We start from the raw sequence: 21,915 nt of genomic DNA, 5'->3' as shown, positions 1-21,915 counted from the left end.
CTGCTTCACCTCCTTGTGTTATTCCTGGGCTTTGTTTAATCACATATCACTTTAATTCACCATCTAGAAAAATATTTTAGTACAAACTATGACATAATTTATCGCTATACTCTGTTGCCTATTTCTCGACGTAACATCGAACATCATCTTACTGTTGAGGGCATAAAAACACATTTATGAGTGCACGCTTAATAATTCTAATAGTGTTTTATTACTGCAGAAGAGCACAGGTGGTTAACACCACAAGCTTATTATGGCATGTTTCACTGTTATTTTTTACACGCAGAATGGCGGATGAACACACACACACCACAATCTCATAGTGATGTTATTTAGAAGCAGTAACCTATGGCAGTAACTCGCTCTCAGTTTCTCCACCCCATTCACGTAAAGTCTATTATGAAGTCAATAGATGGACAGCAACAATGACAAACCACTGCCTCCTACCAGAACCTAAACAACACTGATTAAATGACACAATCTGATTAGCCAATAAAAATCGACTATGGTTTGCATATTCAATTTGGATCAAGATCGGCGGTTTTATAAACCAATCGGCGAGAAGAGTATTCTTGACGGGCTTTTAGTTTATCCAATAGAGAGCAAGAAGGCGGGGCTTATGCAGAGCGCGTATCGCATGGCGAGCATTAAGGTTAGGTTGCGCGCGCTGGAGGCCGTCGTCTGCTGCTGTAATTCGGCTACAGTGGGAAGGAAAATATTGTTTAAAATCGACTTTTCCCCACTCACGAATAATCCGTTTGGCTCGGAATTTACGCTGCACATTCGTTACAGAGAAAGCACCTCGCTAAAAGGGTGAGTTGACGGGTAAACGAGAAGGTAACGGCTCGCAAACACGTCTGAAAGCTGTTTATTTATTTTATTTCTGTCAAAGAAAGTAGCGCAGGCTGCTAGCGGTTTACACAAAATCAATGCTCACACAAACTCGCACACCGCGAACAAGCGGCCAGATCTCGGCTTTTCGTTCCTGCATAGATGAAAGAGTTTTTAATGCAGCGATTAGCATAAATGTGTTGATCCTGGGGTTTTGTTGTATTGTAGGCAGACCGGGACAGAGAGTCGATTAGCGGCCCATGCAGCCATAACGAGCCCGCGATACTCCATCAGACTGCTGGAGAAGAAGGTAACAATGCATTCATTAATCATTTTAATCTTACAGATGAGATAATGATGGCTAGGGTTAGCTCGGCTCGATTTATATGCATGATAAGAATGGTACCTGTAGAAGAAAAAAAACATGGTGATGTTTGTTTTGCCAATTTAGTTTATTAACAATCAAATTGTTTTTGCTTTTGCATTTGAAGACAAAAACATGCAACGTTACAAGGATAGTGTGATATAATTCACACCTGCCTCATTGGCACAGGTGTATTTTTCATCCCAGTCTCTGGCTATGTGTCAGAACTCAGAGAGCTGCCTAACATTACCTAGACAGCATTCGTGGGCATCAAAGAGCGGAACGCCCCAATCGAACATTCCGACACGACTATTACGGGCGAAACAGTGTTGTTCTTCGAACCTTACAAAAACACACGTGGTGTTTAAATTCTCCGAACGTTCTAAAACCTCCGATTTCCGGTTTTTCCAGAATACGAATGCGTTTTGTGTTTTGATTTGAACGTTTGATTCGGGTCTATGATGCCACGAAACCTGAAACGTTCCAATACACCCCACCCCCCCACCCAAAATGATTATATTTATGTACACTGTTCAAATAACCGTTCAGAACGTGCCTATTTTGTCCAGAGTGATTCACGTGTTTAGTTTACTCTTAAAATGCTTTGAACGTTTGTTTTGAATCTTCCAAATGCACACGTGATGCTCTTGAAATCCGCTATTTGAATGTGTGCCTCTAATATGCACAATTGTTTCCCCCCCCAACATTCTATTGAAGTTGTTCAAACTTGCATGTGACGTCCAAACTGCTTTCAAGTTTGACACTTAACTGAGATCATAATTTTTTAAGAGTTCTGCATTCTTAAAATCAGATATTGCAATAATGAATGGTTACACACTCTACATACAAACAGGCTGCACATAAAAGCAGAACTTGTTCAGATGATTCAGCATATAAAAGACAAATTTTATTATTATCTTTCCTCATGTCATCATCCATCTGTATTGTTGATTTGACCGTTAACTTACTTTGCCCTTAAATGAGAAAAATGTTTTGATGTCATAGTGCCGTCATCATCTTCTGCAGTGAATTTGTTTCTATGTGTTTACAACAAACTTTTCTCATGGTGCATCGTTTCCTTTATGAAAACGGGCACTCAGAGTAAGGGTATGTTGTAAGGCTAGCCAAAATGATCAAGATGTATTACTTCCACTTTCTTATGTTCACAAACTAAAAATATTCGCCTGGTTTCTCTGCATTGGATTTGTTGTTATCTGAAACCTCTTTTTAAATTAAAAGCTAAATCCTTTTAAATGAAAGACAGCCTTCTGTGGTATTATCTTTTCTTCTGTATAAAGTTGTAGTTTTAAAGAAATCTCTCATTTGGTGAATAGGGTTGAGTCACTATCAAAAGCTGAGAGACCGTTAGAATCAGTTCTTGGTAAAACAAGAGCACATTATATTGAACTCTCCTTTATTTAAAGCCGAAATCTGATTTCTGGTCCACCGTTGTCACCAGAACAAATAGCAAAAATAAGGATGTTTTAGAATTAATATCCCAAATTAAATAAGAGAAAGTATTTAAACTGCTGTTGAAGTTTGGGGTCTGTATGATTTTGTATTTATTTCTTGAATCAAAGATGCATAAAATTAATCAAATGACAGTAGAGAGGTTTTCATTTGAAACTAATTCTGTTCCTTTGTACTTATTCAAAGGATGGAAACTTTTTAATACTGAAAAAATCTGAATTATAATCCCAGACTTTTGAATTGGTAGTGTGTATAAAAACACATTGAAATTGAGAACACACAATTCACACACACACAGTTGAATTAAAATTAGTCCATAAAAAAAAAAGGAGGGAGGTTTTTAGTCTTGTCCCTGAAGATTTTTCCACAGTCTGTCATTGGCTGTTCTTGATTTCTGCTTCTCTTCACTCAGGTAACCCCTCGCCCCTCTTTCCTTTCCTGTTTCCAAAGCTCCTCTGTCCCCTGCCCCTCATAATCAGCCCAGAGACCCTCTTCCTAAATCCCAGTTAGGAACGTTGGGTCTGTTCCTCCCCATTCTCTCAGCCTCCATCTGTCTCCCTAACTCCACCTGCCCAGTAGGGGGCTGACCGCTTATTGGACACCCCAGAAGCATGTCCTCCATCTTGCCTTTCACTCCGCCCGTGGTGAAGCGTCTGCTGGGCTGGAAGAAGTCGGCCAGCGGTTCGAGCGGAGCGGGAGGCGGAGGAGAGCAGAACGGCCAGGAGGAGAAATGGTGCGAGAAGGCGGTTAAAAGCCTGGTGAAGAAGCTGAAGAAGACGGGCCAGCTGGACGAGCTGGAGAAAGCCATCACCACACAGAACTGCAACACCAAGTGTGTCACCATTCCCAGGTACGACATCCCCAAAAGATGACTGCATTCCTGCTTTCAGGACAATGCCAACTTAAATTTGTCAATCTAACACGAAAACATGAGGGAAAGAATGAATAATGTTGTTTACTCATCCTCTTGTTGGTCAAAAAATCAGGTGAATTGTTACAGTTTGCTTAAGAATTAGTGGTTGATTTGACACTTATCAGCATCAGCCAGTTTTTTTTTCTCTCTTTGGCTGATATGTCTGAAGCAGGACCTTTATTTTGACACTGCTGTGAATGCCGGCTCCTGATAGCATGGCGCTCCTGTTCTCCATCTTCATTAGTTTACTGTCTCTGTTCAACAGTTCTGACTAATACAGTATACTTGCACAGAGCAAAGTAAATGATATAGTTTGCTGCTGTCATATTCATCGCATGGTGCATGTGAAATTAAAGTTAACTTGTCTTTTAATTGAATTTTTTTCTTCCAGTGCGCGCACACTTACCAAATTACTGAGTGCACTGTTAAACGTTGACTTCCTTTTTATTAATATTTTTAACAATTTCTTTGTGACAATTACTATAATAGAATTGCAGAATCAACCACATTATATATGTTTTTTATTTAGAAAATAGCAGTGTCGGGGAAAGTGTTTTTTTTTTTTTTTTTTTTTAAAGTAATGCATTACAATATTGTGTTGCTCCATAAAAAAGGAACTAATTGTGTTACTTTTCATGGAAATAAATGCGTAGCGTTGCGTTACTTTTTGTCCCATGGGCCGGGCTGCTTATTTATTTTAACTTGCACAAGAGAAGTGTCAGTGTAACGGTACGTGTATTCGTACCAGACCGTTTCGGTACAGGGCTTTCGGTACGGTGCACGTGTGTACCGAATGCAATATTTTGTGCGCGGAACATAGGTGCATTTTCGTGTTTCCAAACAAACATATTAAGTGGCGGAAGTCTCCGCGTTCAGCGCAAATCCCGCCCTGCAGCTGATTCTAAGGCCGGTGACACAAATATAAAGGACACCATCAACACTATTGACGGCAAAATAGACATATAATATTTTTGACAGGTGCAATATGCCAGTGTGTCACCGGCCTAAGGTTTTCAAAAGGCATCACGCGAGTGTGAACATCACTACAACTAAGAAAAAACTATTGTAATTCTAACGCATCTCCCGTCGGCATTTAAACAGACCTTTGCTCTTAATTCCGATCGTTCCAACGCAATAACGAAATCTGAGCAGGCCTGGAAACTGAAACTGTTGATGCTGCACTTTACACTTTGGAAAAGTTATGTATATATTTTTTTTAAATATGAGCAGGCCTACAAGCTGGGATTGGTAAAGCTGCACTGTAATCATAGTTATTTATTTATATTTTTCATTATATTTTATTATATGATATTGGTTTGAGACTGAGAGTATATTATTTAGTGGAGAACTTTGCAGCAGTATTTTATTTCTTATTCTTTTTTTATTTTATTTTATATATATATATATACTTTATTAAAAAGTATTTTTTTAAACAAGTGTAAACAAATGAAAAAAAAAGTTTAGTAATGAACAACCTGCAGTTTAATGTTTGCATACACACACACACACAAACATACACACACACACACACAAGGCCACTCTGAGAAAAATCCATATCGGTCGACTCCTATTAAAAATGGCTTAAATTTTGAACAACATGAGGGTGAGTAAATATTAACTTCCTTTAAGATGTGAAGAATTGCAAGCCAATGAACTCTTCAATTTAAGTCTTCATCTAATTACAAAGCAAGTCCTCTAATGATTCTGAAAGGCTTTTATTTAATTGTCGAAGTGACCTTAGCCGTATCATTGCGTATGTTGCTCCGTGAGTGAAGGTGAAGGCATGACGCTGAGTTGCGTCTACCGTTGTCAAATATCAGCATTGCCTCCCTTTATTTCTTCAAGTGATTTCTGCTCCATCTGTCTTGACTTGAGTTAAGGTCACTCTGTGCAGCTCCACATCACCTCCATTCAGAGCGCACAGAGGCTTCTCATGCTGTATGAATGTCTGCGATATCAACCATCAGGCTGCTTTTATTCCATTTCTCATGACAAATGGAGCATCAGTGCTGATATTTTAGGGAGATGCTCCGAGGAGAGGATGATGGAGGGCAGGTCGTGTGCCCGAGCCACAACATATCAATAGTTTGAAACCAATATGTTATACATACACAAGGGTTGGGTGATATGTCTAATGCATTCTGTTCTTCAGCGTTTTGGTGATTTATAATGCTCTGAAATGGCTTTTAAGCATTTTAAGTTTACAATAGATTTTATGTCCAGCTTGTAAAAACAACAACAAAAAGCTTTGAATTTTTTCTAGGAATATCATGTACCTTTTTCATTCTAATAATGATTGAGCTTAACATGTATTGAATTGATATTTTTGGTAACTTTCTAAGGGCCTGTTTATTAAGATTAGTTATCCACATTTGTAAACACGAATCAACAATGAAAAAGCGTTTGTTAATCATAATGGTAACATACAACTTTTGATTTTAGTAAATGTTGAAATTAATATTATGTAATGCACATTAGCTGACATAAACTAACAAAAAAAGGTTGTATTGTTAGTTCATCGTATTCAATGTGTTAACTAAGATTAACTAATGGCAACTTTCTGAAAAGTGTTGCCATATTTTTTTTTTATTTCTAACTTTATTTATTTATTAATTCGACCTGAACTGATTTTAAATGCATTTAGAATGTTAAATGCCAATGTAAAACAGAAATCTATAAAATAATCTAGGTATGCTTTTCATTAGATGAATTCGAGAATTGTAATCAGCTATGTACCAATTAAACTAATTCTATTAAAATGAAGTGATAACAGAAATGTGAATCATGTATTTTGAGATTGCACTTAAAAGAGTTACAGTGCAAAATAATCTTTAAGAATCACAATTGGTCAAAGCGCAAAAATCATTGTGCTATGCAAAAAAAATAAAAATCAAATTGTTAACACCAAATTAATCACACATGCCAATATTTGCGAATATTCTATATATCCATTCTGGAGATTCATCACCGTTTATTTTAAGTAATGTCGAGGTCTAGAACAGGTTCTCATTCTTTAACATCTAATATGCAGTTTAATTTTGGTGTGAGTTGCTAAACAAACTTGAAAAGGGCATAATCGCATTTCCTGGGCGGATTTAGTTGAAAGGTGCTGTTGAAATGGATAATGCGAGCTTGTTGTAATGGCAAACGGCCATTATCCTTTGTCCTAGAGAGATTTATTTCCATCGAGTTCTTTTGAATCAGTTTTAACATCTCAAATCCACAGAATTGTTGTTCGTGTATCATTTAACAAAAGCTGGCCACAATGCATATCTTCTTCCACTGTTGAAAAGTTGTGCAATGGTTATTGTGAAAATACTGTGTGACTTGGCACCGTGCCTACATGCCTGATCAGGTTCACTTAACAAAACCTCTTGGAGTGAATAGCCTACAGTAAATACAGGTTAAAATGACCTCCTCCAGTTGGAAAATTGTAGAAGTGAACATTAAATGTCTGCTAGCTATGGACTGATCCGGTCAGATCTTCAGAAAAGTCATCCAGAGTGCTTTGTCTTCCCTTAAGAGTGGATTTAAAGGGTGGGAAACTTTACCTCCAAGATGTTTTCTGCTGCTAATCTGTTCTCTAACCTTGGAGGCTTGTGGGAACGGCTGGATCAGTCGTTGTATCTGTCCGTTGTCATGCTTGGTAATGGAAAAAAGCCTCCTCGACTGTCCTCTCCAGCCTCCTCACATAACTGTGAACTAAAAGACCCGGCTAGTCTCTTCTTGGGTGTTTTCAATTTGACTGTTTGCGGTTTATAAAAGGGCGGGAATACGCTTGTTAATTAAACAAAGATTGACTTCAGATTGATGCAAATCATGTCCAGTCAGACATCAGAGTGAAACATTTTCTCCAGTGTTTTTTGAGTGAATTATATACCATAATTTGGCAAGGGAAGTTGTGTAGAAATGAGCATATGTAAATGAAATTCCAATGTCTCTTTTTAAATCGATATTCTGTCTAGAAATGCAAATTGTCATGTCTTTTCAAAACTGTATATTTTGATTAAAAAAAAGTGTTTTTAATGCATTAGAAGTCAGTGGGCTCCAATGGTGTTCGGTTGCCAATGTTTGTCAAAACATCTTGATGACTGCAATACATTTTCATGTTTGGGCGGAGTATTTTAACATTAAAATATATTCCATAGATTTTTGACCAATTTTCAATACAACTTTGTTTAGTATTTGCAAATCTTGCTACAATTTCTGTTTTACTAGAGTGTGAATGGATTCCTTTGTTGGGAAATGAATCTGTAAAATTGGCCTGAATCCCAGGACAAAACTCACTTAAACACATCATGTTTTTTACCATACAGCATATCTGCTGTATTGGTACTGGAGGTTTGCACAAGCAGAATTGAATCATTTATGATGCGTTTTTTAAAATGCCATGTAAGGACTTTTAGGCCATCTTTTTGTGCCAAAGTCATGATTGAACCACCCTGTTGCCCTCCCTTATGTATTTTTATCCATTTAATAGGACTTACAAACCCATATCGGCCTCGACCTGACTTCCTGTCAGCGCAGGTCTTTTGTGTAGAAGAGCTGGTAGTTTATCTGTAAGATGTCTTCAGTGAGTGTAAGAATGTGAAGAGGACAGAGCCGACTGGCGCTGTGGGTTTTTCAACTCTATCGATTGTAATCCGAAGACTCCCTTTGTCTGTCTGGCTTCCCATACTATAATTAAGACCCAGCTTTCATTGGGATTCATAAATCATATTAGAGTTGAGATCAAGATGTCTCTCTACCAGTGTTTTCTTTATGAAAGCTCAGACCTGAACCCCAGATCAGAGTTTATTTGAAATGCTTGTTATTTTATCCATAAAGTGCTATGAATTAGGGTCAAAGACGTTAAGGTGTCCACATCAAAAGAAATGTACAAAAGTGATTTTGTGTCCGTAGAAACCACATTAAATGTAAGTAAAATAACCTACGATAGTGGCAATCTATCTAAACACTAAACTAATTAGTGTTTGGGGTGAAAGTAATTAGTCTTTTAATGTCATAAATTGATTTTTGTTGTAAATATGCCTGACAAGATTGTTACACTGAATGACATTTTACTGGGTGTCTTCTGTAAATCAGGGCAAAATGTATGATATTTATTTTTTGCTCAGAAAAACAAAAACAAAATTGCAATTAAATAAAACAGAAAACTTTTTGAATTTTTTTTAGGGGGAAAAAGTACAACAGTTTAAAGCAGTATTACACTTTTTTTTTTTTTTTTTTTTTTTTTTTTATATGTTTAAACACTTTTTCGTCTTTGACCAGCCTCTGTATTATGGGAAATAACAAAATTCTAATCAATACTGCTGAAATTAAGTAGAAGAGACTATTGGATTAAAAATACCAATTTTATGAGTTGGGAAATCATTTTAAGATGCAATTTTATGAAGCATTTCAAAAGATCCCCTTAAATTGCTCGTTCAGATGTCATTTATGGAATTAAGATGTTGGTCATTTGGCATGTGTCCAGATGGCAGCCTGAAATGGGACGCTTACTGACTCCTCATTTGCAGGAATCATCCTGAGATTTGACAGAGATAATATGGTTTCCTACATGACGCCTGAAGTCCAAAACTCGGCCCTAAACTCTGTTTTCATTAGCTAGTCACCTGGTAGGTGAAGGCAGCGCTGCTTTAAAAGAAAATCTTTTTTGTTTTTATCTGGAGTATAGCTGGAGTGAGGGTAGACGGTGGCCAGCAGATGGGCTCTCAGTGGTTTAGTGGGGATCCACACAACAGGATACAGTGGTTAATACCCTCCGAAAGTGTGTCATCTGTCTGGGACATGGCAACCCAGTCATGCCCAAAGTACCAACTTTGGGAACTTTAAATGGCTGCTATGAGCATCTGTCTTGTGCATAATGGACTAATGTAGGTTAGTTGCAATGATAATTGAATAAGCCATTGCATTTTGGTTGCAGGCATTTGTAAAAATGTTGTATTTGGTTACATTCATTAATAGTTTCACTAAAATTGTCTAATATTGATTGGATTCCTTCTAATGGTTCCTAATAGGTTTGTGAATGATCATTATCATGCTTGACTGCACCTCTGTTGATATCACACAGTGATCTTCCATCTGCTCTATTGTTGATTTGAGGGTTAATACTGAATCGGGTTTCTATTGTGTGTGTGTGTGTGTGTGTGTTTAAAGAGAGTATTGGGAAACTCTTCATCTACTGGTGTTGAAACTGAAGTCCCCATCCCCCTAAAATCCCCCTAAAACGGGTCATGTGAGTTTATCTAAACTCACTGTGGTTTCACTTCTTTTAATGGTTTCTCATATACATTTGCTTTGCTCTTTCTTCTTTTTCCTCTTCCTCACTGCATGCCACTTAAAATTACATTTTAGTAAAGCTCAAACGGAGACATGAAAGAAATGTATAGTTTAAATTGTGTGTGTATATATATATATATATATATATATATATATATATATTTATTTATTTATTTTGTTAAACTTGTATTGTAGATTTAGTTGTGCATGCTAGTGCTTACTTGTAGTTAATCTTTAAAACACTGCTTTAAAAAAGTTTTTAAGTGTTTGTAATGTCCATACAGTAATTTAGTGGTTATCAGCCATAAAATGATTATTGGTCAGAATTATAATACTAGTACAGTACTAACAAAAGTCAATCATGTTAAATTGTACATAATTACTAAGGTGAATTCAGTGCCTGTAGTATCACCATGTAAAACTAGATACAAAAGAAAAGAAAAAAGCTTTAACTGATCACCTTTTAAAAATGTTGTTGGCCTTTTTGTGTCTATTGATGGTGTTCTCTGGGCATCATGAAATCTTAATTTCCTGAAGGAATAAGGACACGTTATACTCTGAGCAAGCTCCGCACAATATCTCTGGTGTGGTTTCTACTTCAGGGTCGGTCTCATTAACTTTTGACATCAGGTAGCAGCTAGCGTACAGGTCGAGGGTTAGCGATACACTCCGCGCTCAGATGACCTGCTCTGATGTTAATGTACTGCTCAAGGGTTGTGTTCCTTACTCCTTTTGTCTCCTTAAGTGTTTTAATGTTGGTTGTATAAATGCATTCTTATTGTTGGGATGGCTGCTTTAAGTTTCAAGACACAAAAAAACTGTTCTTTTAAAGTTAGTTGGTTAAAGGGTTAGTTTAACCAACATGAAATGAAAATTGTAATTTACTCAGCCTCATGTCATTTTAAACAAATAAAGCTTCTTTCATCTAAACAAAAGACATTTTCAATGAAACCAAACCACGCCGTCAAAACTGTGATCGTTCAGTAAGAGTAATCCATATATAATGAGTAGTTAAAGCAAGTTCTTGCACCCTTCCTTAGCATTGCATCTCCAGTATTATACACAAAGACGCATTCTGTGTGACAGGCCCATAATAGTGGAAGTAGCATTTTTATAATAGAAAAATTTATATAATTTAAAAATTTATATAAGAAAAACACGTCTCTAGCCCTTAGGGCTGCTGCTGCAGGAAAAATTTAAATGAACAATTTAACAAGCTAAATAGTCCAATATCGGTATGTGGGTGTTTGGAAAGGTTTTTCAAACGTGTCTGTGATGAGAACAGGTCGCTGGTGGAGTCTGGCACGTGTTTGAGTCCCTTTTCAGAGACGGTTAAACCACAGGGGGCCACAACTTCATTCATCACATATCAAGTCTGTGCGAGTCGTGTTCCTGTCACGTCACCGTATCTGTTTCTCATCCCATGTTTCTTTTTCAGAACTACTGAAGGTCTGTGTGCGTGTCTGATCGACTGATAGCCTTCTTTATCTTGAGTGTGATGTAGTCAAACGACAGTAGGCTCCTGTCCTGTGCTGCATGTTTAAATGTTGATATCTGATGGAGAAATCCAACCCCTGAATGAAACGTCTTTATAACGTTAATTGCCCTGTTTGTCTCATAACACACCGCATGATGACCGGGGAAGAGATAATGCACTGTAACTAGAGCTGGGCGATGTAGCAGGAAATATTAGAAGAAATCTTGTAAAACATATATGTTTAGTGTAACAACTTTAAAATAAGGCATTGCTTTTCCATTAAATGAAGAAAACATTGAAAAGCATTAGAATTTACCTAAATTTATTAGTGTTTCAAGTGAATTGAGTTTGGAATCCGTTAATTTACGCAATCTGAGCTGCTTCATGGAAATGAATCGCTTACTGTCTATTTTTCATTGCGAATATATTGTGAATGTTCAATATATCGCCCAGCCCTATCTGTAAATTTGAAATGCATTTGTCAGTTTCTCTTCGGTTTTCTCATCTCACTGTTATATGTGAATTTTCCATTAGAGTGGCTTCTTTTATTCGAGGTGGGCGCGTTGTTCGCCAGCTTCAGGCGACTGCGCGAAACATCTCAAATAAAAGAAACGATGCCCTTTGATTATCCCGTCATGGTACTTCATCTTGGTATTTTTGAATGAATCATGCCCCATGTTTATCATTTTTTTTGTTTCTTTGTGTTTTTGTTTTTCTTTCTTTTCTTTTTTTTTTGTTTTTGTTTTTTTACTTTCTGTGCACAGCAATTGCTCTGAAATTTGGGGACTGAGTACACCAAATACGATAGAACAGTGGGATACCTCAGGCCTTTACAGCTACCCTGACCAAACCAGGTGAATATCCTCTCCTGACACTGTGCCACACTCACCCCACGAGACACAGGTGGGGCTGAACGAGCACAGGGGGCCGCGAAATAAACACTTTAACGCGCTTATTTATAGTTTGTCTACATTAAATATTATCTTGAAGATGGAATCACTTTTGTCATTGTAGAGTTTTAATTCTATAGGTTACATTAGATTTAAAGCAGATGGACACGTTTTCATAATTCATACATTCACCTCACTTAGTTTTAAGTTTAAAACAGTGGTTCTCAACTGGATTTGATTTTATATTTGGTGACCCAACCTATGAAAAAATTAGCTGAATGTGAATTATGCAGAAGTGAACGGTTTGTATTTAAATTTACATGAACATATGCATTACCTATACGTATACACTTTTTATATATGCTGTGCAAAAGTTTGGGGTCAGTAAAGATATTTGTTGATTATTATTATTATTTTAAAGAATTTTATTATTTTAATACTATTTTTCAACAAGGATACATTACCTTGAATAAAGATGATCGTAAAGACATTTTCTAATATAACAAAAGATTTCTATTTCTAATAAATGCTATTCTTTTTAACTTAATCAAAGAATCCTGAAAAAAGAATCCCTTCACAGAAATCCACAAAACTATTAAGCAATATTTAAAGAAGAAATTGTATTATAAAAATGTTACAATATATATAAAATAGGAAACTGGTATTTAATATGTAGTAATATTTTTCACTCTGTGTATATATTTAATTGTGTATGTATGTATATGTGTATAAAAATTTCAATAATAAATAATATAAAACTGGTATTTATTCATATATATATCTGTTTGTATTTTGATTAAAAATAAATAAATAAAGCAGCCTCATTAAGCATAAACTTTAATAACACACAAAAAAATCACTGACTCCAAACGTTTGCCTGGTATTTTATATGCAACTTAAAGTTGTGCATTTTCATTGGATGCATATTAAAAATTTTAAAACTTTTTCCACATTTTAAAACTTAACACTGTTATATGGTTGGTTGCATTTTTTTCTTTTTCTCATGCGATGTATACCACCCGTTTTTTGGGTCACCAACCATTAGTTGAGAACCGGTGATTTAAATGATTAGTATTGTCTTGTAGTAGCTAAACTTACAGATGTTTGAATCCTAATAGATGAAGCTTGTGTCTGTATTGTTATGACGTGCTGCCTAATCTCACCATCTCCCCTCTTCCCTCCATCCATGCATGTCTTTCTCTGCTCATTTGGCACGCTCCCTCTCTTCCATTTCTCTCGCCCTCTCTGTGGACGCTCGGGTCAGATCTCTGGACGGCCGTCTGCAGGTGTCTCACCGCAAAGGTCTGCCTCATGTCATCTACTGCCGCCTGTGGCGATGGCCCGACCTGCACAGCCACCACGAGCTGCGCGCCATCGAGACCTGCGAGTACGCCTTCAACCTCAAGAAGGATGAAGTCTGCGTCAACCCCTACCACTACCAGCGGGTGGAGACGCCAGGTATGGAAACAGATACAGCTTTCCGCTTCCTGTTGTGTTCATTCATTCATCTGAACATTGGCTCCTGTAGTTCTTCCTCCTGTCCTCGTGCCAAGACACACGGAGATCCTGACCGAGCTGCCTCCTCTGGACGACTACACCAACTCCATACCTGAAAACACCAACTTCCCAACAGGGATCGAGCCTCCTAACAATTATATACCAGGTAGGAGCACATTTCCCACCATGTGCATTATTGTGTAGTTTAAGAGTAATAATAGGTTGCTTGTGATTTCTCAATGTGTCCAGAAACTCCTCCACCGGGATACATCAGTGAGGATGGGGAGGCCAGCGACCAGCAGATGAATCAAAGTATGGACACAGGTACATTCCCAAAGTGTCACCACTACATGGGCATGACAGCCACCTGTGTTTGCACTTTTAGACCGTAAAGCATCTAAAATGTACTTTTACTGCAGTAGTTTACTTCCCACGCTCCTTTCTCCTCATGCTGAGTTCACACCAAATGCGAATAGAGCGTCAAATTCGCGTCTACTGTGTCTAGTTTGCCGCTTGAACTGGCTTCTGCCAGCTGAGTTCACGCAGCATTTTCAACCGCCATTTTTATTCGGATAATTTTCTAAATATTACTGTTATCGTGTCATGAAATGTAGTTTTAAAAGTATTTCAGGCGAGAATGTAGTTGTTTTAAACTCAAATATGCGGTTTATTTATAAAGACAGTGTCTGTTTAAAAAATGGTTCGCCAATTTCGGCGATGAGCTCCATGCGATCAGCGGGAGCTCCGTCATCATGTATCCGCCGAGAGCAGCCTCACCTCGGCTAGACCTTCTGACATTTGCCGCTGGCTCTGATGTCTCTTTAGTTCAAGATAAAATATAATTTGTTTGGGGTAAAACGAAACGTTTCTTATCTTTGGCCTTTATTCAATGAATCTATTAATATGTTTTCTATATATAGGTCCTTTTTAATTCTGTCTCTGTAGAAATATGAACTTGTCATAAAGCTCCGGTTGACTGCTCACTGACAACATCAGTCGTTCCTCCTTGTTGAATGAGTGACTCCTAGCAGGCTCCTGATTGGTTAAAGTGTCGCGAATTGACAGCAAAGTTAAAATTGTTCAACTCGGGTGGCAGGTGGGATTTCGCGTCAAACGCTAAATGCACAAAAAGCACCATTTGCGCAAAACACTCAATTCGCGTCATTCATGCTGCGCTAAACGCCTCATTCACGCCGCGAGACCTCCAGACACGAGTACACGTGCCTTTGCATTGACTTAACATTGAAATCATTCGTGCCAGACGCTCTATTCGCATTTGGTGTGAACACAGCATTATTCTGCAGTTGCTTACTGAAAGTTGCATAATGAACTTCTTAAACCTTCAGAACAAGTGGTTTTTAGTGCAATACCCAACTGTTAAAATGTGAACTGATTTAAAAAACTAGGCATTATACACTTGCTGACTTTGTAAATGGTTACAGAGGAAAATCTTCATCATATGCTAAAATATTGAGTTGCACGCTCTAGCAGACTTTCCGGTCAATCCATATATAGCAGACTATTGCAGAAACATACGCTTTGTTGTTAGATGCATGACAAATGAAAAGTTTTTTTTTTTTTTTAAGCTTCACATTTCTGAGTCTGTGCCTCAATCAGAATATAAATCAGTGCAAAAGTTTCTCAAGTAGTTGTATTCTAGCCTTAAGGCGGTTAACTGGTTTTGATCACAGACAGCAAGTGCTAACCTGACAGAAGTTACGATAGTAAGAGTACCTGAAGGAAAAGTTTACCTTTTGACCTAAATTTTATTATACTTAGAATTTCTTTAGTTAGTCAACATTAAATTACATTTCATGGTTTTATAAATGTGTGTTATTGATCTTAATGTTTTATCCATGCAGGTTTAATATTATTATAGGATTATTATTAACCTCGTCATTTTTAAGTTAAATACCATAAACCGATCTTCCAGTGAAGTGACCGATTTCTCTCTGGTGACATCATCTGTAAGTTTGCATTCAGATCTGCCTCATACAGTCAACTGATGGATGGAACCATGTCCTGTAACCATCATTTATGACCTTTATGATTTACTCTGTGTGTGTCAGTGCAGAAGAGAACATCTGTTGCTACTTCATTACATTGCAGCTTTTTGGTTTCCAGCCTGTGAAATCCTGCATTTTGTTACCACTCATAATTACAGTTTAGGTGTCTGTTTGAAACCGTAACCATAAGAATTAATCTTCACTTGTGCTATGAACAGGTATAACTCTTCAAATCATGGCTATTTTGACTTGAAAGATGATAAAACAGAAAAAAACAATCCAATTGAAGGAAGGACCTGAGCTATGCCATAGAACACCCTAACAGTGATGACAAGTTTCATATGGGCAAGCCCCAAAAAGTCTAGTTATTTCTTCTTGTGTTGCCATTATTAGAAACCTTGTTTATATTTCTGTCAGGTTCTCCTGCAGAGCTGTCACCGAGCACACTCTCGCCTGTCAATCATGGCATGGGTAAGACCTGCTTAAACTCATTCTGAATGCGTCTTGAAAGTCCTTATTTTAGCAAATTAGGAGGTCTACTAACATAGACATACAATGGCTATGTACATTTGAGTTTGTCAAGTTGTTCTTATATTAAGTCTTTTTCGTCTGTTTCAGACCTTCAGCCAGTGACTTACTCCGAGCCCGCTTTTTGGTGCTCTATAGCTTACTATGAACTCAACCAGCGGGTCGGAGAAACCTTCCACGCCTCTCAGCCGTCCCTCACCGTGGACGGCTTCACAGACCCCTCCAACTCCGAGCGCTTCTGCCTGGGCCTGCTGTCCAACGTCAACCGCAACGCCACCGTGGAGATGACCCGGAGACACATAGGTACCAGGACACCTTCAGTGGCAAACCTCTATCAAACAGTTCACCCAAAAATTTAAATTGGCATGTCATTCTACGCTTGTATGACTTGCTTTCTTCTACAGAAGATATTTTGAAGAATGTTTTTGTCTTTACAATGAAAGTCAATGGGGTCCAAAACTATATTTTTGTGTGTGTTGTTGTCGTTTATTGATTAGGACGAGGGGTCAGGCTGTATTATATTGGTGGGGAAGTGTTTGCCGAATGTCTCAGCGATAGCGCCATCTTTGTTCAAAGCCCTAACTGTAATCAAAGGTATGGCTGGCACCCTGCGACGGTCTGTAAAATCCCTCCAGGTAAGAGATTCACTCACTTTTCATTCTCCTCTGTACTATCCATACTCTGTCCAGAAATTTTGATTAACCTTTATGACATAATATCCTTTTTCTTAGGCTGTAACCTTAAGATCTTTAATAACCAGGAGTTTGCGGCACTGCTGGCTCAGTCGGTGAACCAGGGCTTTGAGGCAGTATATCAGCTGACCAGGATGTGCACTATTCGAATGAGTTTCGTCAAAGGCTGGGGAGCCGAGTACAGGTATGCACAATCAAACCTCCTCACTGACAACTCTTGACTCAACTCTGACAAATCTTAAACGCTACATCTGTAAACTTGGACTATTTTACTCAGGAGGTTGTAAAGCACCTTTTAATGTAACTTTTTCAGGGTTAAGAGATCTCAATCTATCCATCTGTCATCTATAATATATATATATAATATTTTAAGCAGTGCTGTCAAACGATTAATTGTGATCAATCGCATCCAAAATAAAAGCTTTTGTGTATATATATATATATATATATATATATATATATGGGTCAAAAATATACATACACCCACACTCACCTAAAGGATTATTAGGAACACCATACTAATATATGTTTGACCCCCTTTCGTCTTCAGAACTGCCTTAATTATACATGGCATTGATTCAACAAGGTGCTGAAAGCATTCTTTAGAAATGTTGGCCCATATTGAGAGGATAGCATCTTACAGTTGATGGAGATTTGTGGGATGCACATTCAGGACATGAAGCTCCCGTTCCAGCACATCCCAAAGATGCTCTATTGGGTTGAGATCTGGTGACTGTGGGGGCCATTTTAGTACAGTGAACTCATTGTCATGTTCAAGAAACCAATCTGAAATGATTCGAGCTTTGTGACATGGTGACTTATCCTGCTGGAAGTAGCCATCAGAGGATGGGTACATGGTGGTCATAAAGGTATGGACATGGTCAGAAACAATGCTCAGGTAGACCATGCCGTTTAAACCATGTCCAATCTACCATCTGAATGTCTCAACAGAAATCGAGACTCAACATTTTTACAATCTTCAACTGTCCAATTTTGGTGAGCTTGTGCAAATTGTAGCCTCTTTTCCCTATTTGTGGTGGAGATGAGAGGTACCCGGTGGGGTCTTCTGCTGTTGTAGCCCATCCTCCTCAAGGTTGTGTGTGTTGTGGCTTCACAAATGCTTTGCTGCATACCTCGGTTGTAACGAGTGGTTATTTCAGTCAAAGTTGTTCTTCTATCAGCTTGAATCAGTCGGCCCATTCTCCTCTGACCTCTAGCATCAACAAGGCATTTTCTCCCACAGGACTGCCACATACTGGATGTTTTTCCCTTTTCACACCATTCTTTGTAAACCCTAGAAATGGTTGTGTATGAAAATCCCAGTAACTGAGCAGATTGTGAAATACTCAGACCGGCCCGTCTGGCACCAACAACCATGCCACGCTCAAAATTGCTTAAATCACCTTTCTTTCCCATTCTGACATTCAGTTTGGAGTTCAGGAGATTGTCTTGACCAGGACCACACTCCTAAATGCATTGAAGCAACTGCCATGTGATTGGTTGATTAGATAATTGCATTGAGAAATTGAACAGGTGTTCCCAATAATCCTTTAGGTGAGTGTGTGTGTGTGTGTGTGTATATATATATATATATATATATATATATATATATATGTATGTATGTATATGTGTGTGTGTGTGTGTGTGTGTGTGTATGTAAATTGAAGTTGTAAATAGACACAACTAGACATTTTTTTCTTAATTTTGTGAAGTTGAAAAAATGTATTATTTACATGCATACATAACCTTTTAAATATAAACATTTAATTTTCCTTTGTATATAATTGTAAAAATGTTAAGTTGTTAAGCCAATATTAATGTTAAGCCAAACCCAAATCCTAACCCTAACCATGAAAATTAATTAATATTACTCGGTACATATATGTATAATTACACTAACAAGGACACCTTATAATAAAGTGTAACCTAGTTTATGCACTTAACCTCACTTTATTTACCAATGTCTTTGTTGTAAACCTTCGATTTATCAAATTAAACCAGATCGCCACAAATTAAACATCTCATGTTTCACTTTCGTATTTTTATTGCTTTCATTTAGTCCTTTTTTTTTTATTATGCTTTTGATATCCACAGTTAGTTAACTACATCACTAGTTTTCATGTTTTGCCAGAGCTTCTCTTGCATGCATCAACCGAATTAAAAATCTAAAACTAAGAACGTTTACTTCCTAAATCGCATTTGCTTGTAATCCGTGGATGCTGAAAGTAGCTGTTTTTCAATATGTAATCAATAACAAAACTGGAAGAACTGAAACCAATGCAGTATTTGTAAAAAAAAAAAAATACCAGTCCAATCGTGGCAAAAGCATAGCTCATGAATATTAATGAGGCTGATGCAATGCAACTTTTTCTGGGACTAATTAATATTCATGAGACAAGTCTTCACTGCAGTAAGAATTAAACCATACGCTTGCATGCATTCCATAATTAATGTTTAAGAACAAAGCCGTCACAATAGTAGCTTAAACGTTACTTTATCCAGTTGAATTTCAAATCTGCTTTCCATGATGCATCCTGGTTCTGTAGACGACAGACGGTGACGAGCACCCCCTGCTGGATCGAGCTTCACCTGAACGGCCCCCTGCAGTGGCTGGACAAGGTCCTGACCCAGATGGGCTCGCCCTCCGTACGCTGTTCCAGTATGTCCTAATCGCCGTGACCAAGCTCTCTGTCCTCTGCCCCCAAAACGACTGATTCTACAATCACATCAACCGACAACTCAAAAGATTTTAACCCCGCCCCCTCTCTCTCTTTCATAGTACTCGTGAGCCTTTCTCTATCTCTGTCCTCCTGACACTGATGTTCTCTCCGTTCGGACCTGAATTCAGCACTTGCTGTCTCATCAGCTTCTTGCACCTTTAATTCTCTCTTGTTTTCTTTCATAAACCCTTAATATTAAATGTATTAGTAGTAGAATTTGAAATGTATATTGGTTTTTATTTTATTTTCATGGTTTTCGAGAAGGAGGGAAGGTGCGTATGTTGTGTGGAAGTTCAAGAAGGCAGTAAATAACTTCACACACTTGTAGCGGCAAGGCTTTTCTCCCCCTGATGAAGTAAATACTCTGAAACTCTTTTAACGATTAATTTACCTGGATGCCGATCCCAATCCTGTCGTTCAAGGAGGTTACTTTTTCTGGCAAAAAGTTGCGTTATTTGTTTTTATACACTGTGTTATTGTGTAGATTGACACCTTGAAACTTAATTATGGTTTTTGATTTCTTTCGTAAAGCCAAAAGATACTTTTATTTTTATTTTATTTTTTTCGATTTCTTTCCCCAAGCCACTAAGAATGTTGCCTTTGATTTGAGGTATGCTGCTGTAAGTCATGCTTCTTTTCTTCAAACTTATAGAATGTTTAACACAAACACACACACACAAAAAAAAAATTGCCCACGTTCAATTCGAACTTTACGCCGCCCCTCAGAATTAACTTTTTATTCACTGGGTGAAATATTCACTAGTTAGCTGTGGAGTGGTTTTAGAGTCTGGTTTCTTCAGAAAGTTGCTTCATGTAGGGATGAACGAAGACTTTCGAAGGTTATTAAAACGTCTCGCACAGTCCGGATCTTTAAAATAAAAACGACAAAAGAATAAAAAACAAATCCAAGTATTGAAGCTTTAAGTGTTAATAAACTAGGTTATCCTTCACACAGTTCCAAGATTTTCTTTTTTCCACTTATCTTTCTTTTAGCTACTTTTTGTATTTTCATGTATTTTTATATATAAATATATTTAAGATCTTTAAAGCTCTCTTCCTTTTTATTAGAATTGAATATTTTTTTAGATCATGCCCTCTTTTTAAAGGAACATGGCTTCATAATGAGATGTCCTATCATACGAAAACGTTATTTAGCATGGAATTTTTATAAGTGCAGATATCTTTTCTCCTCTTCCTCTGCTTTCCAATTCAAGCTGTTGTCCCGGTCAACGTTTAGCCTTGATCTCGAACCCCCCTGAAATACATCTGACTTTCGTTTTCTTTTAGTTGCTTTCCTCCCATGTTCCCAACACAAGACTGTATAACCCACCGGCCCTCGAAGTACGGTTACCTGAAGGGGAAGCTCCTCCTGCGGGTTCTATTTGTTTGCAATTGGGGAATAAATAAGACTAAACAGGTTGCTTTTACAGGGAGAACTGTGCAACTTTAGTGTGTGTGCTCGTTGTACAACTTTTGCTAATGACTGTGATATAGCTGTCTGTTATTCTTTACCTGTTGTGGCAGTGACCAGGCGTTGCAAATATCCATTCCCCTCTTCCCACCTCTGTCTCCATATTTTCCTTCATTGATCTTAACTACTCTTGCGATTTGTACTTTTAAGTGCATCGAGTTAAAATGCTGATGAAGATGTGGTGGCCCGTTTTTAAAGCTGATTAAGACACTGGGAACAATCTGTTTGCCATTTTTGACTGGGTGTGGAAAGAAAACCAAATAGAACTGAAAGTGGACCAGACATAAATGTGTGTATATAATTTTTATTTTCCTTTTTTTTTTTTCTTTCCTATTTTGCAAGCATTTAACAGTTGGTGAGCTTGTTTTACCATTAGAGAGATGTATTGGTAGGACGTGAACTTCAGGCGATAAGCTTTTCAGGCGTGTTGCATATGCAGACTTCATAAATACACTAATAAAAGTTTTAATTCTCATGTTAACGCCTGTCTGGAGTCTTTTTCTTTTGATTTTCTTGTTGCACAACTGCCATCAAAATTGTTTCATGATGCTCTTTTCCAACAGTGTCCTGGGTAAACGAGTACACTAACTTTTGAGAACTTTATTAGAGATCAACTTATTGGTTGTGGTGTAAGTCATGTTGCGAATGTGGGACAGTCTTAATTTAAGACTAAATTATCATTTGTACAGTATCTGTACTTGAGAAGCAGCAAAATGAAATGACCGCATTGTAATCTATGGTGACCATTATTTAACTTTTTTTGTTTTTTTCTGG

General features: G+C 37.6%; 1 protein-coding gene across 3 annotated transcripts; it reads left to right on the top strand.

Moving 5' to 3' along the window:
- The first annotated feature begins 620 nt into the window (after positions 1-620).
- LOC128021490 (mothers against decapentaplegic homolog 2) lies at positions 621-21,622 on the top strand. 3 transcript variants are annotated; one of them, XM_052608742.1, is made up of 12 exons: positions 621-813; positions 1,060-1,141; positions 3,078-3,515; positions 12,102-12,191; positions 13,492-13,685; positions 13,756-13,890; positions 13,974-14,048; positions 16,148-16,201; positions 16,349-16,561; positions 16,756-16,893; positions 16,990-17,134; positions 19,497-21,622. In XM_052608742.1, exons 3-12 carry the CDS (start codon positions 3,277-3,279, stop codon positions 19,618-19,620), a joined length of 1,407 nt encoding a protein of 468 aa, XP_052464702.1. In that variant the 5' UTR covers positions 621-813; positions 1,060-1,141; positions 3,078-3,276; the 3' UTR covers positions 19,621-21,622. The 3 variants fall into 3 exon arrangements, with proteins under 3 accessions (XP_052464702.1, XP_052464701.1, XP_052464703.1); XM_052608743.1 differs by having other exon boundaries at positions 643-813; positions 13,974-14,036; XM_052608741.1 differs by having other exon boundaries at positions 640-813; positions 16,756-17,134.
- The last annotated feature ends 293 nt before the right edge of the window (positions 21,623-21,915 follow it).

Source organism: Carassius gibelio, chromosome A10 (genome assembly GCF_023724105.1).
Source record: "Carassius gibelio isolate Cgi1373 ecotype wild population from Czech Republic chromosome A10, carGib1.2-hapl.c, whole genome shotgun sequence".
In the NCBI taxonomy this organism is placed as follows: Eukaryota; Metazoa; Chordata; class Actinopteri; order Cypriniformes; family Cyprinidae; genus Carassius; species Carassius gibelio.
This window is presented reverse-complemented; position numbering and strand designations above follow the sequence as displayed.